This window comes from Ctenopharyngodon idella, chromosome 17, assembly GCF_019924925.1.
Source record: "Ctenopharyngodon idella isolate HZGC_01 chromosome 17, HZGC01, whole genome shotgun sequence".
NCBI classification, from domain to species: Eukaryota; Metazoa; Chordata; class Actinopteri; order Cypriniformes; family Xenocyprididae; genus Ctenopharyngodon; species Ctenopharyngodon idella.
The window spans coordinates 5,941,625-5,954,514 of NC_067236.1; the positions used below are offsets into that span (position 1 = coordinate 5,941,625).

The 12,890-nt window shown below is 36.6% G+C and overlaps 1 protein-coding gene across 3 annotated transcripts; it reads left to right on the forward strand.

Moving 5' to 3' along the window:
• Window positions 1–4,860: 4,860 nt before the first annotated feature.
• On the forward strand, window positions 4,861–8,446 carry LOC127499166 (interferon-induced protein with tetratricopeptide repeats 1-like). Of its 3 annotated transcripts, none has more exons than XM_051869345.1 (2): window positions 4,861–4,988; window positions 6,457–8,446. In XM_051869345.1, exons 1-2 carry the CDS (start codon window positions 4,981–4,983, stop codon window positions 7,751–7,753), a joined length of 1,305 nt encoding a protein of 434 aa, XP_051725305.1. In that variant the 5' UTR covers window positions 4,861–4,980; the 3' UTR covers window positions 7,754–8,446. The 3 variants fall into 3 exon arrangements, with proteins under 3 accessions (XP_051725305.1, XP_051725306.1, XP_051725304.1); XM_051869346.1 differs by having other exon boundaries at window positions 4,933–5,820; XM_051869344.1 differs by lacking the exon at window positions 4,861–4,988 and adding an exon at window positions 5,323–6,228.
• Window positions 8,447–12,890: the final 4,444 nt, after the last annotated feature.

The following is a 12,890-nucleotide window of genomic DNA, read 5'->3' on the forward strand; positions in this document are numbered from 1 at the left end:
GACTTTCATTTCTGAAATGTGGATATACAGATGTGTTGCTTACAGTACATGTTTCTATTTCAAATACAATAATAAACATTTAATTATAAAACACTGTTTTCTCCCATCCATTTTTGATTAGTTTTTTTAGTTTGTTGATTAGATTTACTTGACCTGCTCAGACCTGACCTGCTTGACCTGTTGATTTTGTAACTTTGTTTTCAGTGTGCAGTAACATAAAAATGAACGCCCTTTTCCCAGTGTCTCACAAGTTGAGTGCATTTCATACATGATTTTCTGTTTTTACATTTTCTTAAGGGAACTTTGTAGCTTGCCAGTGGAAAGACTGAAGATACATTCAGACAAATTGAATATTATCTACTGTAACAAACACAAACACAAGGTCACGTACAAATAAATGCGTATTGTTGAGAATCACAAGGTATTTGATGTATTTTCTAAAAATGTAAAACAAGAGATTAAAACTGTGTAATTTGTTCCCATTCTTGTCAAAAACTCATAATTCCCATCAAAGGCACAGAATTGTTCATGACCTTTATATGAAATACAGGCTATCTGATACTGCTTACATATAGTATCTTATATTATTATTGTTTCCTTGGCAATGATTTAGCCATATTTTTCATGAGAGTCCAAAGTCTATTCACCAAAGCATTATCTGAATGGTGAGCAGCTCACGCAAAATATTATCTCCTAAGTCCAAAGAAAGCTCTGCGGATTGAAATGTGTGTGTGTGAGACAGTGTGTTTGTCAAACACATTTGCAGTAACAAAAAAGCTGAAATGAAATCAGATGATGATTTTTAGCTATTGATGGTTTTATAATCATCATGAAACAACCTGAATCAATGATGTCATTTGAATATAATAATTGCTGTGCCAATAATACATTTAAATTTAAATTACAATTGCTGTTTTACTGCAACATGAGACAACACTGTATTTCAGAAATCAATAATTACTAACCAGATTTACTTTATTTCTGTCAGATATCTACAGAAGTTCTTATTGAAAGTTAAAAGAGGTTTAGATGACGATGTTCTTGTTTGAAGTCACCAACATTGTGATCAGTGTTTGCTTTAGTTGCGCAGTTTGACTCTTGATTAAAGGGCTGGTTACACAACACCATTTCAACTAAAAACAGAAAACTTATGTGTTTTGGCCGTTCATTTACATGATAATGGTGTTTTGCTGGCCTGAAAAAGCAAACTTTTGAGAATGGGTTTCAAAGTGGAAGTTTTTGAAAATGTTACTGTTAACCGCAAAAATCCTAATCTCTGAAAAAGGTGACGGCATGCACATGTGTATTATGTGTTCAGTCTATCCAGCGTACTTTTCAACGCGGAATTAAAGTGTTTTCTGTGAATGTGCGAGCCGTCTCTCACCTCTATCCCGCGACAAGTTTCACAGCATCCCTCCACCACCCCATCACCTCACTCTTGGCTGGTTTCTATCCCAGTTAAGCAGGGGGAGTACTCTGGGTTCGGGCCAAATTCTGAGCTCAGAGCCCTCCCCCGGACAGCACACTAAATACGCATAAATTACTATACAAATTACTTTATTTTGATTTCATGTACGTTTAAACTCGTGAATATGTGTATGTGTGTGTTTACTTTTTCACTAATTTTGTTGTACCTGTCACTTTTTCGTCAGCATCACAACTGTTATATAACTGTCTCCACCTTGTTGTGACCACCTCATTGTAATTTGTTTGCACATAATATAAATTTTAGTTAAATTTAAAGTATTACATTACGACCATGTGTTATTGTTTTATCTTAAAATTAATACTCAGATTTAACAAACCTATATTTTATAAATTGCCTATGTCACAGCCCTTGGCTTCCTTAATATGAGGCAGAGAGTCTCTAACGGGTGCAATCATTTTTATTATTCTGGAACCAGCAGATTAATATTTGTTTAAGCCTCTACAACTGATCCAGAATGCTGCACAAGACTGGTCTTTAACGAACCGAAGAGAGCGCATGTCACACCTCTCTTCATCAGTTTGCATTGGCTGCCAATAGCTGCTCGCATCCAATTCAAGGCTCTAATGTTTGCCTACAGAACATCCACTGGCTCTGCACCACTATACCTAAACTCACTACTTCAGACTTACGCGCCCTCCAGAAGCTTGCATTCTGCAAGTGAATGGTGCCTTATGGTGCCATCCCAAAGGGGCACAAAATCACTCTCGCGGACCTTCTCCTGGTCTGTTCCTGGTTGGTGGAATGACCTACCATGCTCTATCCGAGCAGCTGAGTCTTTAGCCATTTTCAAAAAACTGCTAAAGACATAACTTTTGACCCAGCACTTGACCCACTTGACTTTTGACCCAACACTTAACCCAGCAATATTAGCACTTTTTATTTTACTTTTCTTTTTTCGATTTTCTATTCTCTTTCTCCATCTATTTGCATATATATTTAAAAACAAACAAACAAACAAACAAACAAAAAAACTCGCTACGAACACTTTACTGATGAAACTGTGACTTGACACGGCACTTACATACTGTTGTACTCATGTTGATTTGATTGCTTCTACTATTCTCATTTGTAAGTTGCTTTGGAGAAAAGCGTCTGCTAAATTACTAAATGTAAATGTATAAGCACCGTGAAATAATAATAATAATAACTTTATTTTATATAGCGCCTTTAAAAGCAGCTTCTCAAAGTGCTGTACATAAGAACATAAAATCACAACAGAATATAACAACAATTTCAAAAAAAAGAAAAAAAAAAGAAAACTTTTTTCAGAAAAGAAAACGAGAAGTAAACACACAAATAGCTGGTTAATAAGCCTTTGGCATAACACAAATTTACAAATAAATCCTCATACCTTTCACAGTGCACCATCACGCATTTGTGTGTATGTATATATATATATATATATATATATATGCAATGCACATTAAATGACCTTTAAAGCTATTAAAAATAACACATAAAACAATAATTGGCTCAGTTAACATGTGAAACTTTCCTGGTACAGGATACACAACAAAACATTTTTCAGTAAAAGTCAATGTAGACATTTTACATCCTTAAAGATTTTCCGTCTCTTAAACATGGAACTAAAAAATACATACCTCGCTCCGCTCACCAAGGGTGCAAACTTTAGACTTGCTGCTTCCTGAGTTAGTTGCTAGCTTTATGCTAGCTTTAACAATGTGAAAAAAGGGAATTATATAACTACTTAAAGTTACAGAATGAACAGCACCAGGATTACACAACCTGTGTTAACTTACATATGTCACTGAGCTTCTGAGACCAGTGAAACCTGATGAATGAAACTGCTGATCAGCTATACAGGTTCCTGGGCTCACAGCCTCAAACCCAGTCACATGAATGACCTGACTGTGAATGAATTACCTCTAGCGGTTTCTATAGTGGCCACTTACAGCCTAAATGTCAAAATTAGTACAATAACTACATCATGTCAACATCTTTATAGAAAAATCCTAATACTGAACATGTTATTGCATTGTCATGAGTCATGTTTTCCCTTACGAAAATTAACCAACCGTTTTATTATAGTAAAAGTATAGTAACCATGTTTTTTTTGGCGGATTGATTATCAAAAATCTTAGATATTGTGCTTTTAAATTATTGTGAGTAATGCTCAAGCTGTTTTAGCGATCTTACAGGAGAGGGCGCCCGCAGATAAGATTATCATCACATTTCTGATAAGGTTATCATCACGTTTCAATGGTTTTTATACGTAGATCATTAACAGTCCACTCTATAATAATAAAGCATCTCATAAAAAGCTTTGTCCTTATTCATACATATTACGTATAATAATCCTGAAATCAGTGGCGTGCAGTGGTGTTCTGAAATGAGGAGGCACATTTTTTATTTATTTATGAATCAATATAAATTCATGTGCATTACTCTTAACGTTGACACATCTTCCTTGTTAAATGAACATTACTTTACATTACATTAAAAAAAAGAAGAAAAGAAACCAAATACAATTCTATTTTGTAATTTTACATTAACAATGTATTGTAATAAATGTTCTATTTATCAAAACCAAGTCAATCTCATCAAGTTAGTGTTTTAAGCATTTCTACGTTCATTCCAAAATAATAACTAAAGGCAATAATAATTTAAACAATATTTTATTTGTGTATTGATGTTTTTCTTTTTACTTCTCAACTATTTTGGATCATCAGTCATGTTCCGTAAACACCGTCTGTCACAGACACGCATTGTATTTTTAATTTCACCAAGCTGATTGCACTTAAAAAAAAAAAAAAAAAAAAACCGCATTCATCATGCTTTCAGTCCATTTCAAGTTTGATTTTGACATGACATAAAGCAGTGATATCTAACTGGGTGATCTGTTTACTTACTTTTCAGTTAGTCTTCCCATTGACGCCATCCTTTGTTCATTTAAACTGACGCGCGGAACGCACACGTAAACAAGAGGCGGGATTTATCGCACAAACCAATCATATCCAATTACATCCAATCATAGCGCGATGGAGACATTGCCTCCTCTCACGTGACTTTCCCCCATTCATTCTCAATTACCCCCCACAAAACCCACCGCACGCCGGGGGTCTAATGATTTTCTATGGTTTTCTATGAGTGGAAAGGGAGGCATGACTCTTGCTGTAACTTTACCTGCGGGTGTCGCTGTTGGGCAGTATTCCTTAAGAAATACGAGTGACTTGCGCTCTTTTTAATGTCATGATTTGTAATATTTGTGTTGTTTTATATGTAATATGGATTATTTTCTCAGCCTATTTTTTTAAGGAGGCACTGCCTCCCTTGCCTCCTCGGAGGAAACGCCCCTGCCTGAAATGTACTGTGGACCTTGTGCATGTTCATTTGCATGAAACAAAACCTTGTGAAGAACAGAAACTTAACATTGTTTTCTCCATCATAAATACATCCGTGAGCTCATACAAAGTGCAAATTACCACTGCTGGAGAGAAAACATCTTCAAAACCAGACCACTGCTGCCCATCATGATGGAGTAAGTGTTTAAAATTAATTTATGGAAACGTGATTTACGTGGATGTTTCAAATTTATGACGTGGATATTTAAGAATCAAAGATACTATAAACATTTTCATAAAAATACAAATTACATCCTTTTCTTTTTCCTATGTTTCATTCAAGCTTTTAATGCTGTAGTTTTTAGACTTACTGTAATACTTTTAATTTTAACCCATTTGTGCCTAAATTTTTCTAAATGGTTTCATGCATATTGTGTTAATAGTGTCCCATGTGAACATATTCTGCATTTATTTTCCCCAGGTTTTTGTTTTTTCTTAAAAATTGTATTTGAATGTGCGGCAACTATAGTTGCCGGTGGGCAAATATGTTGTAAGCACCCTTTCATTGTCAAATTTGAATAGGAGGAGAACATTTGGCATCTAACTCAAAATAACTGCTTTCAACAGATCAATCTCTATTCATAAACACATTTATTATGTATAAAAGTCGAAGAACATTCGATGCAAACCCAAAAAAGCTGCATCAAGCTTATAATCTCTTGAATATGAAAACACAAATCCATTTGTTTTAAAGTGGTGGAACACAGTGCAGAACAAAGTGCAGCCCATTAAGTTGCCCCAACCGGGCTTCACGAGTTCACACTTACAAATAATCAGATAGCTAATAGTATGCGTACCGGATAGTAATAGTATGCGTATTTTGTGTGCTGTCCGAGGAGAGGGCTCCAAGCTCGGTATTTGGCCCGAACCCAGATTACTCCCCCCGTATTTCTGGTTCACGAAAGTAACCAGGCGAGTGCGAGGAGACGGGGTGGTGGAGGGATGCTGAAAACGGTCAAAAAAACATAGGTGAGTCGACTGCCTTTATATATAGGTCTCCACTCATGCTGATTGGGTAGACATGTTGATTGCTGATTGATGACTGCTGGTTGGAGTGATGTGATGATTAGTTAGATCATTTGAATGTGTTCCTCCCGAACTTTGTTAATAAAACATCATATTGTGAATCAAAAAGTTAAATGAAAATAAATAAATAAAAATAAATAGAATGAAGAAAATGTTCGTTCTATTTACAACATCTATATGTGAAAACATCTATATGTGACCCTCTACCACAAGACCTGTTATATGTTGCATGGGTATATTTGTAGCCAACAATACATTGTATGGGTCAAAATTATTGATTTTTCTTTTATTCTCAAAATCATTAGGAAAGACCAGTTTGCCTTCGCCATGCTTCCTGGAAGCAGGAAGGAAGTGAATACCTTTTTTTGTTCTTGAAATCCTTTATTTGGTTGTTTTCTTGCATGTCATTGAGACATAAAACATGGATAAAACGGGTTAAGGTACCTTACCATGACTTGCCTCCTTTTTCTTCTCTCTTTAGCTGAGGATTTATTGTCAAACAGCTCCATATCCTCGGATCTAAATGTGTCAGCAGTAAATGACCTCGTAAGGCTAATTTCTCTTTCTCTGTAACTCCAGTTCCCCACTGAGAAGCAGCCTTGAGAGGCTGGAGTGCCACTTCACATGGGATCTGGGGCAACATCGAAATGAGCTTCTGGGGATGAAGAGGAACATGGAGGATGTGGACCAGGAAACGTGCACTTGGCCGGTTCACTATTACAACCTGCTGGCCTACATCCATCAGGCTCTTGGCTCCAACACAGAGGCGCTGATGTACCTGGACAAAGCAGAAAGTGTGATCCAGGAGCAAGGAACAGAAGAAGCTGGAGTCCGGCTGCAGATCAACAAAGCTAACCTGGCTTGGATCTACTTCCATTTGGGAGAGCTAGATAAGAGCAAAGGATATGTAGAAGAGGTGGAGAGGCTTCAGCAAATGCATCCTGCTCCACCTGGATGCACTCTACACCCTGAAGTCAGTGGAGAAAAGGGCTGGACACTGGTGAAGTTTAACAAATCCAAGAAGCGCCAAGCGATTGATTACTTTAAAATGGCTTTAAAAGCACAACCAGATAGAAAGGAATGGGCCAAAGGACTTGCTGTAGCCATGAGCAGGGCGTATATAAAGTCTGAACTCACTCCAGAGCTGGAGGCTGATATTCTAGAGGCAGTGAAAACAGCATCAGAGATAGACTCAAATGATTTGTTCCTTCAGTCCCTCTATATACTAAAAAAGTCTGAGGTGCAGGCCGAAACCAATGATGAGAAGGTACAAAGATTTCTAGATAAAACCCTTAGTACAGGAAACTTGGATGGTTTGGGTTATATTCTTGAATACTTTAAAATAATTTCTGTTGAGAGAGCTATTCAAGAGGGACAAAGGGTTCAGGAAAAGTTCCCCACTTCCACTAAAGTTTTGAAAATCCTGGCAGATGTGTACAGATGTAAAGTGTTCTCCATGAAGGAAGACAGTCGGGAAAGGCAGGCTTGGGCTCAGAAATGCATTAAGCTCTTTGAGGAGGTTGTCAGAAATTACCCAGATTGTGTCAGAGGAAGGCTTTCCCTTGCAGCACTGCACCATTACGCACACAACACTGAGAGAGCCGATGAGATATACCGGCAGCTCCTATCAGAGGAAGATGATCTCCCTCCTCATTCCCAACAGTTACTGTACTATAGTTACGCGTGCCATCTATATCAGTGTAGACAGTCCAGAGACCAATCAATCTGCTTTCACATGAAAGCAGCAGCAATCCAAAACACTTCACACGACAAACAGAAGAGCATAATGATTCTTAAAAAAACTGTGGAGAATGGCAGAAACTCTCGCTGTGAGTTGATTTCAGAATTTCTAAAGATTGCTCTCAAAGAGGAGTAAATATTATCTTTATTTCACTTCATTTATGCAACATTAATAAATAACAATCACTCAAACACACAAAAAAATCACTCAACCTACTATATATAATGTCTCAATAGGTGTTAAGCATTATGTGTAAAAGTGCAGTCACATTTATCATTGTTTTGTGAATTTTCGGGGGTGAAAATCAGTCATTTCAATAAGAATCCTTGTGATCAAAAGAATTTGCAATGGGGTCAAGTTGGTCATTGATTCACTGTGTTGACCAAGAGAAAGCTGCTTGGTTAAAAAGCGCCTTGTGTGAACTGCTTAATACATCTTTAAAATAAAAATTGAAATAAATAAATAAAATTGACCATGAAATTTCACCAACATTTTGCTAATGTGACCACATGCAGCTTAAATAAAGGGGGAGATTTATTTGTATATTGTACATGCATCATAAAATATGATTTCTTCATTTTTTTTATATTTTCTTTTTTAATATTTGCTTGATATATTGTCACGATCCCTGTATACTGTCTTGTGTTTTTCAGGATTTTTATGTTGAAGTGTATTCTTAGTTCTCATTGTTTCTGTGTACACTTCCTGTGTTTGGTTCCTGTTTTGTCTTGTACCTTGTGTGTCACCATAATTACCTTCATTAGTTACCATGACATCAAATCACCAACACCTGTCCCTTGTCAGACCCTTGATAGCCTATCTAAACCTGTGTGCTTCAGTTGTTGCTGCTATATGCGTGTTCCTGCTGTTGTTCTCCTGCCTTCTGTGGATTACTCGTGTTTTGGATTGTCTGCTTAAATTTATGCTTTTGTTATTAAATGTTTGTGCTTGCATTTGGATTCTCTGCCTTGTCCCTGCTTACACTTTACATATATAACAGCTATACATTTAATACCAATAGCAAGAAACAAGGTAACTTAGGAATTTTTTTTTTTTTCATAGGTATATTAATGTTGTGGCTTTACTTTTATAATTAAGAGTATTTTGTCAGTAGCATGTGAACAATGGTGTCTGTAACAATTTATACTCGATAATTCTTTAATTTTTCTGTATAGTGTAGTGAAGATCTATTTAAGAACATTTTTAAATGGCATTTTGTAAGGCACTTGCCATATTTTAAAACAACGTCAATCAAACAGTGTCACACTTCACCGTTATTCACCCCTGAATTTACAACCCCTGAAAGTACTAGATATAAATAGTTTTCCCTGTATTTGTAATTGCCACAATAACTGGATCAGCTGATGAGGAGTTATCTCTATCCAATGACACACTGTAAAACTGCAGCAATTTTCCATCCCATTGCTTGTAATAAATGCAGTTAAATGGAACTTGTGAAAACGTTTCATTTCCTGTTTCTGTTAATGTAGGAAAGAGTTAAAGGATTAGTTCACTTTCAAATGAAAATTAGCCAAAGCTTTACTCACCTTCAAGCCATCCTCGGTGTATATGACTTTCTTCTTTCTGATGAACACAATTGAAGATATTTTAATAAATATCCTTACGCAGGGGTTCTCAACCTTTTGCAAGCTGGGCCCCCCCCAAAGCTGGTTCATTGCAGTTGGGGCCCCAGTGACCCATATATTATATATATATATATATATATATAAATACGACCTCACGTTTTATACGTTTGCAACTGAAACTTCCGTCCGTCATAAAAATTAATTCAGATGGTTCGATTTTCTGCATTTTTCGCATCCGTAGCAAATATCTTGAGGGGTGTTTTTGACAATTGAGAGCCACCAAATGACGAATATGAAAAAACGAATACAACAGTTTCGGACTCAGTCAGGGTGCAAGGACCTTAAACTTCTGAGGCTTGCGCAGTTTCTCGAGGAGAAATCAAACAAATGCGCGCCGTTTTCTAAAGTCTATGAGCGCAGCACACACAAATAAACTAAATTGACATACTGCAGTTATAAATATAAAAACACCACATTTTGAAATATAACATTTGAATACAGTTCAGCAACATACATCACACGACCTGACGACCAAGAGAGCTGACAATTGATCACTTAATTTACCATCACCTCGCGATTGAAAATGTGACACTGATATGACAGTTCAACAAACAAGTTAATAATATTAAGTCACTTACATTTTAGACGAAATAATTACTGTTTTGGTCTATTTTAGCAGCGAAAATAGATCCGATGAATCCAAACAAAGATCACAACATAGCGCATCTCACAGCAACACTCAATCGTGTTTTGAATGATTCAGTGTTTTGAACAAATCGTTTGAGTCAAAGATTCAATGACCCATTCACAAACATCTGTCTCATTCTTGATGAACCGGCCGTTTGAACGAATCGTGAATGAACGACTCAATGACTCGCTTAATAAAACCGCTTATCACCTGCATTTGCGCTCACTATCGACAAACCAATCAAATTTGTTCAAAACTTTTTTTTAAAAAAATCAGTCCAAACACATTTTAATTTTATTCAGGAGTTATGTATAAACAAAACTATAACTTTTTATGACAGTAGTTTAGTGATTAAAAAAAAACTTGCAAATTTTTTTTTTTCAGGTTTTTTTTCCTCCCATCCTGTAGCCTACTCGCGCCCCCCTGGGAGAGTGTCCGCGCCCCACCGGTTGAGAACCACTGTCCTTACGCATCCGAGCTTTATAATGGCAGTGAACAGGGGTCACGATTATGAGCTGAAGAACGTGCTTCCATCATCCATCCATCATAAACACACTTCACACGGCTCTGGGGGGTTAATAAAGGCCTTCTGAAGCGAAGCAATGCGTTTGTGTAAAAAAATATCCATATTTAACAAGTTATGAAGTAAAATATCTAGCTTCTGTCAGACCACCTTCCGTATTCAAGTTACGAAGAAAGTGTAAACTGGCGTCACATCAGTTACACTTTTTCCATAAGTTGAATAGGGAAGGCGTATGACGTAGCGTAAGCTTTATAAACTGTAAGAGTTTTTACACTTTCTTCGTCTGTTGAAAGAAGAAAGTCATAGCTGTGTCTCATTTCAAAGGCTGCGTCCTCCGGAGATCGCATTTGAAGGTTGCATACGTCATTGAGGCTGTATCATTTCAGAAAAGTAAGTAGGACTCTCGAAGTAAATACGACCTTCGAATGCGCCCTTCTTTCACAGGAATTCGGAGGATGCATGAGGTGTAGGCCTATCCTTCGCTGCTGCAGATAGCCCACAATTCTTTGCGTCGCTGTTAACCGTCATTTATTTGAAAAAAAAAAATGGCAGCGTCGGCAGATGTACATGTACAAGCGAAAATGTGGTGTTTAAATGTAAGTAGTTTCAAGCTTGTTTTTGTTTGAAACTTCGTTCTTCTTAATATCCTCCTTTGTGTCTGTAACAGATATCTGTTGTACATACACCACAGCTCCTCAAGCATTAACCAAAATAAAACAAGTAAATACATTTTCTTTTCAAATTACTTTCCAAGTTTATAAATAATTATCATTCATTCGACTGTTGTGAGAGCGCAACGACACTGTCGTGAACGTGTTGGCATAGCAACGTAATACTTCCTGTTTCCTTTCCTGCCCGTGTGTCCTACAAAGGACGTCTCGTTTAATTCTGGTTAAGGACACTCCATATACTGCATCCTTCACAGGATGCGTCCTCTGGAGGATGCAGCCTTCGAAATTAAATGAAATGAGACACAGCTATTGGCTGTACACCTAAGATGGCTTGAGGGTGAGTAAAGCTTGGGCTAATTTTCATTAAAAAGTGAACTAAACCTTTAATTGATTTTAAATATACACTGAATCTGATGAAGAGAGATCTAGCAGCAAAATCAGCTGGATACAACAAAACAAATGTTTTAAAGACAATGGGCCTCATTTATAAAATGTTGCGCAGAAACCGTCCTAAGTTTGATCTTACGATCATTTTTCAGATGTGTGTACGTGTGATTCATAGAATGAACGTACACACAGAAAATGAACGTACGCCTCTCTTTCAGATGTGAAATCTATAAATCGCAAATGATCTTGAACTTAAGCGCAGCTGAATGGTTTCAGTTCCCTGCGTTGTAAACGACACCTAATTAATGTAATTTACATATAAAAGATCAACAGTCATCGTCCAAATCCTTGGCGAGCTGCAAGAATATCTTAGATTTCCAAAAACCTGCAGTAATCTGACCAGGAAAAGTGCGTACATCTGCTCAGACCCCGACGTGGCACTAAGCACTTTTCCACGTCAAAGACCATTTTTATAAATATGAGCGTTGGCGTGGATTTAATTGTACGCACACTCTAAGATCAAATCTTTATAAATGAGGCCCAATGAGTTTAACTTTGTAAACAGTAGCACATAGTGAAAGTGAAGCTGAAAATAATTTTTTGGTAACACTTTGCAGGTTGCATTTAGTTAACTACATTAGTTAACATGAACTAACAAGAAAAAATACTTATAAAACATTTACTTATCTTAGTTAAAGGGCTAGTTCACCCAAAAATGAAAAATCTGTCATTACTCACTCTCATGTCGTTCCACAGCCGTAAGACCTTCGTTCGTCTTCGAAACACAAATTAAGATATTTTTCATAAAATCCGATGGCTCAGTGAGGCCTCCATTACCAGCAAGACAATTAACACTTTCAATTCCCAGAAAGCTATTAAAATTATATTTAAAACAGTGACTACAGTGGTTCAACCTAATGTTATGAAGCAACGAAAATACTTTCTGTGTACCAAAAAAACAAAAAAAACAAAACGACTTTATTCAACAATATCTAGTGATGGGCGATTTCAAATGCTTCAAATGCAAATTGCTTCATGAAGCTTCGAAGCTTTACGAATCTTTTGTTTCGAATTGGTGGTTCAGAGTGTGAATTAAACTGTCAAAATCAGGTGAACCACTGAAATTTCGAAACGTTTTCGAAAAACTTATGATGTAACAAAGCCTCGTTTACTGAAATCACATGACTTTGGCAGTTTGAATAGTGCTCCGAACCACCGATTGGTAACCACTGATAATAGATTATTAAAATCAAAAGTTGTTTTTGTTAATACTATTTAATGGAACTGAGCTAACATGAACTAAAAACTAACATTAACAATTCTTAATAAACACTAACATTAAACAATGTAACAAATGTTTTGCTCTTTGTTAATGTTTCATTTTTAACATATGGCAATTATGCAAATCAATTCAACC

Coding starts and splice junctions, on each gene's coding strand:
- LOC127499166 (XM_051869344.1), top strand. CDS start 6,107: ATGGGTATATTTGTAGCCAACAATACATTGTATGGGTCAAAATTATTG. Junction 6,229..6,456: donor TTCCTGGAAGCAGGAAGGAA/GTGAATACCTTT, acceptor CTGTAACTCCAG/TTCCCCACTGAGAAGCAGCC.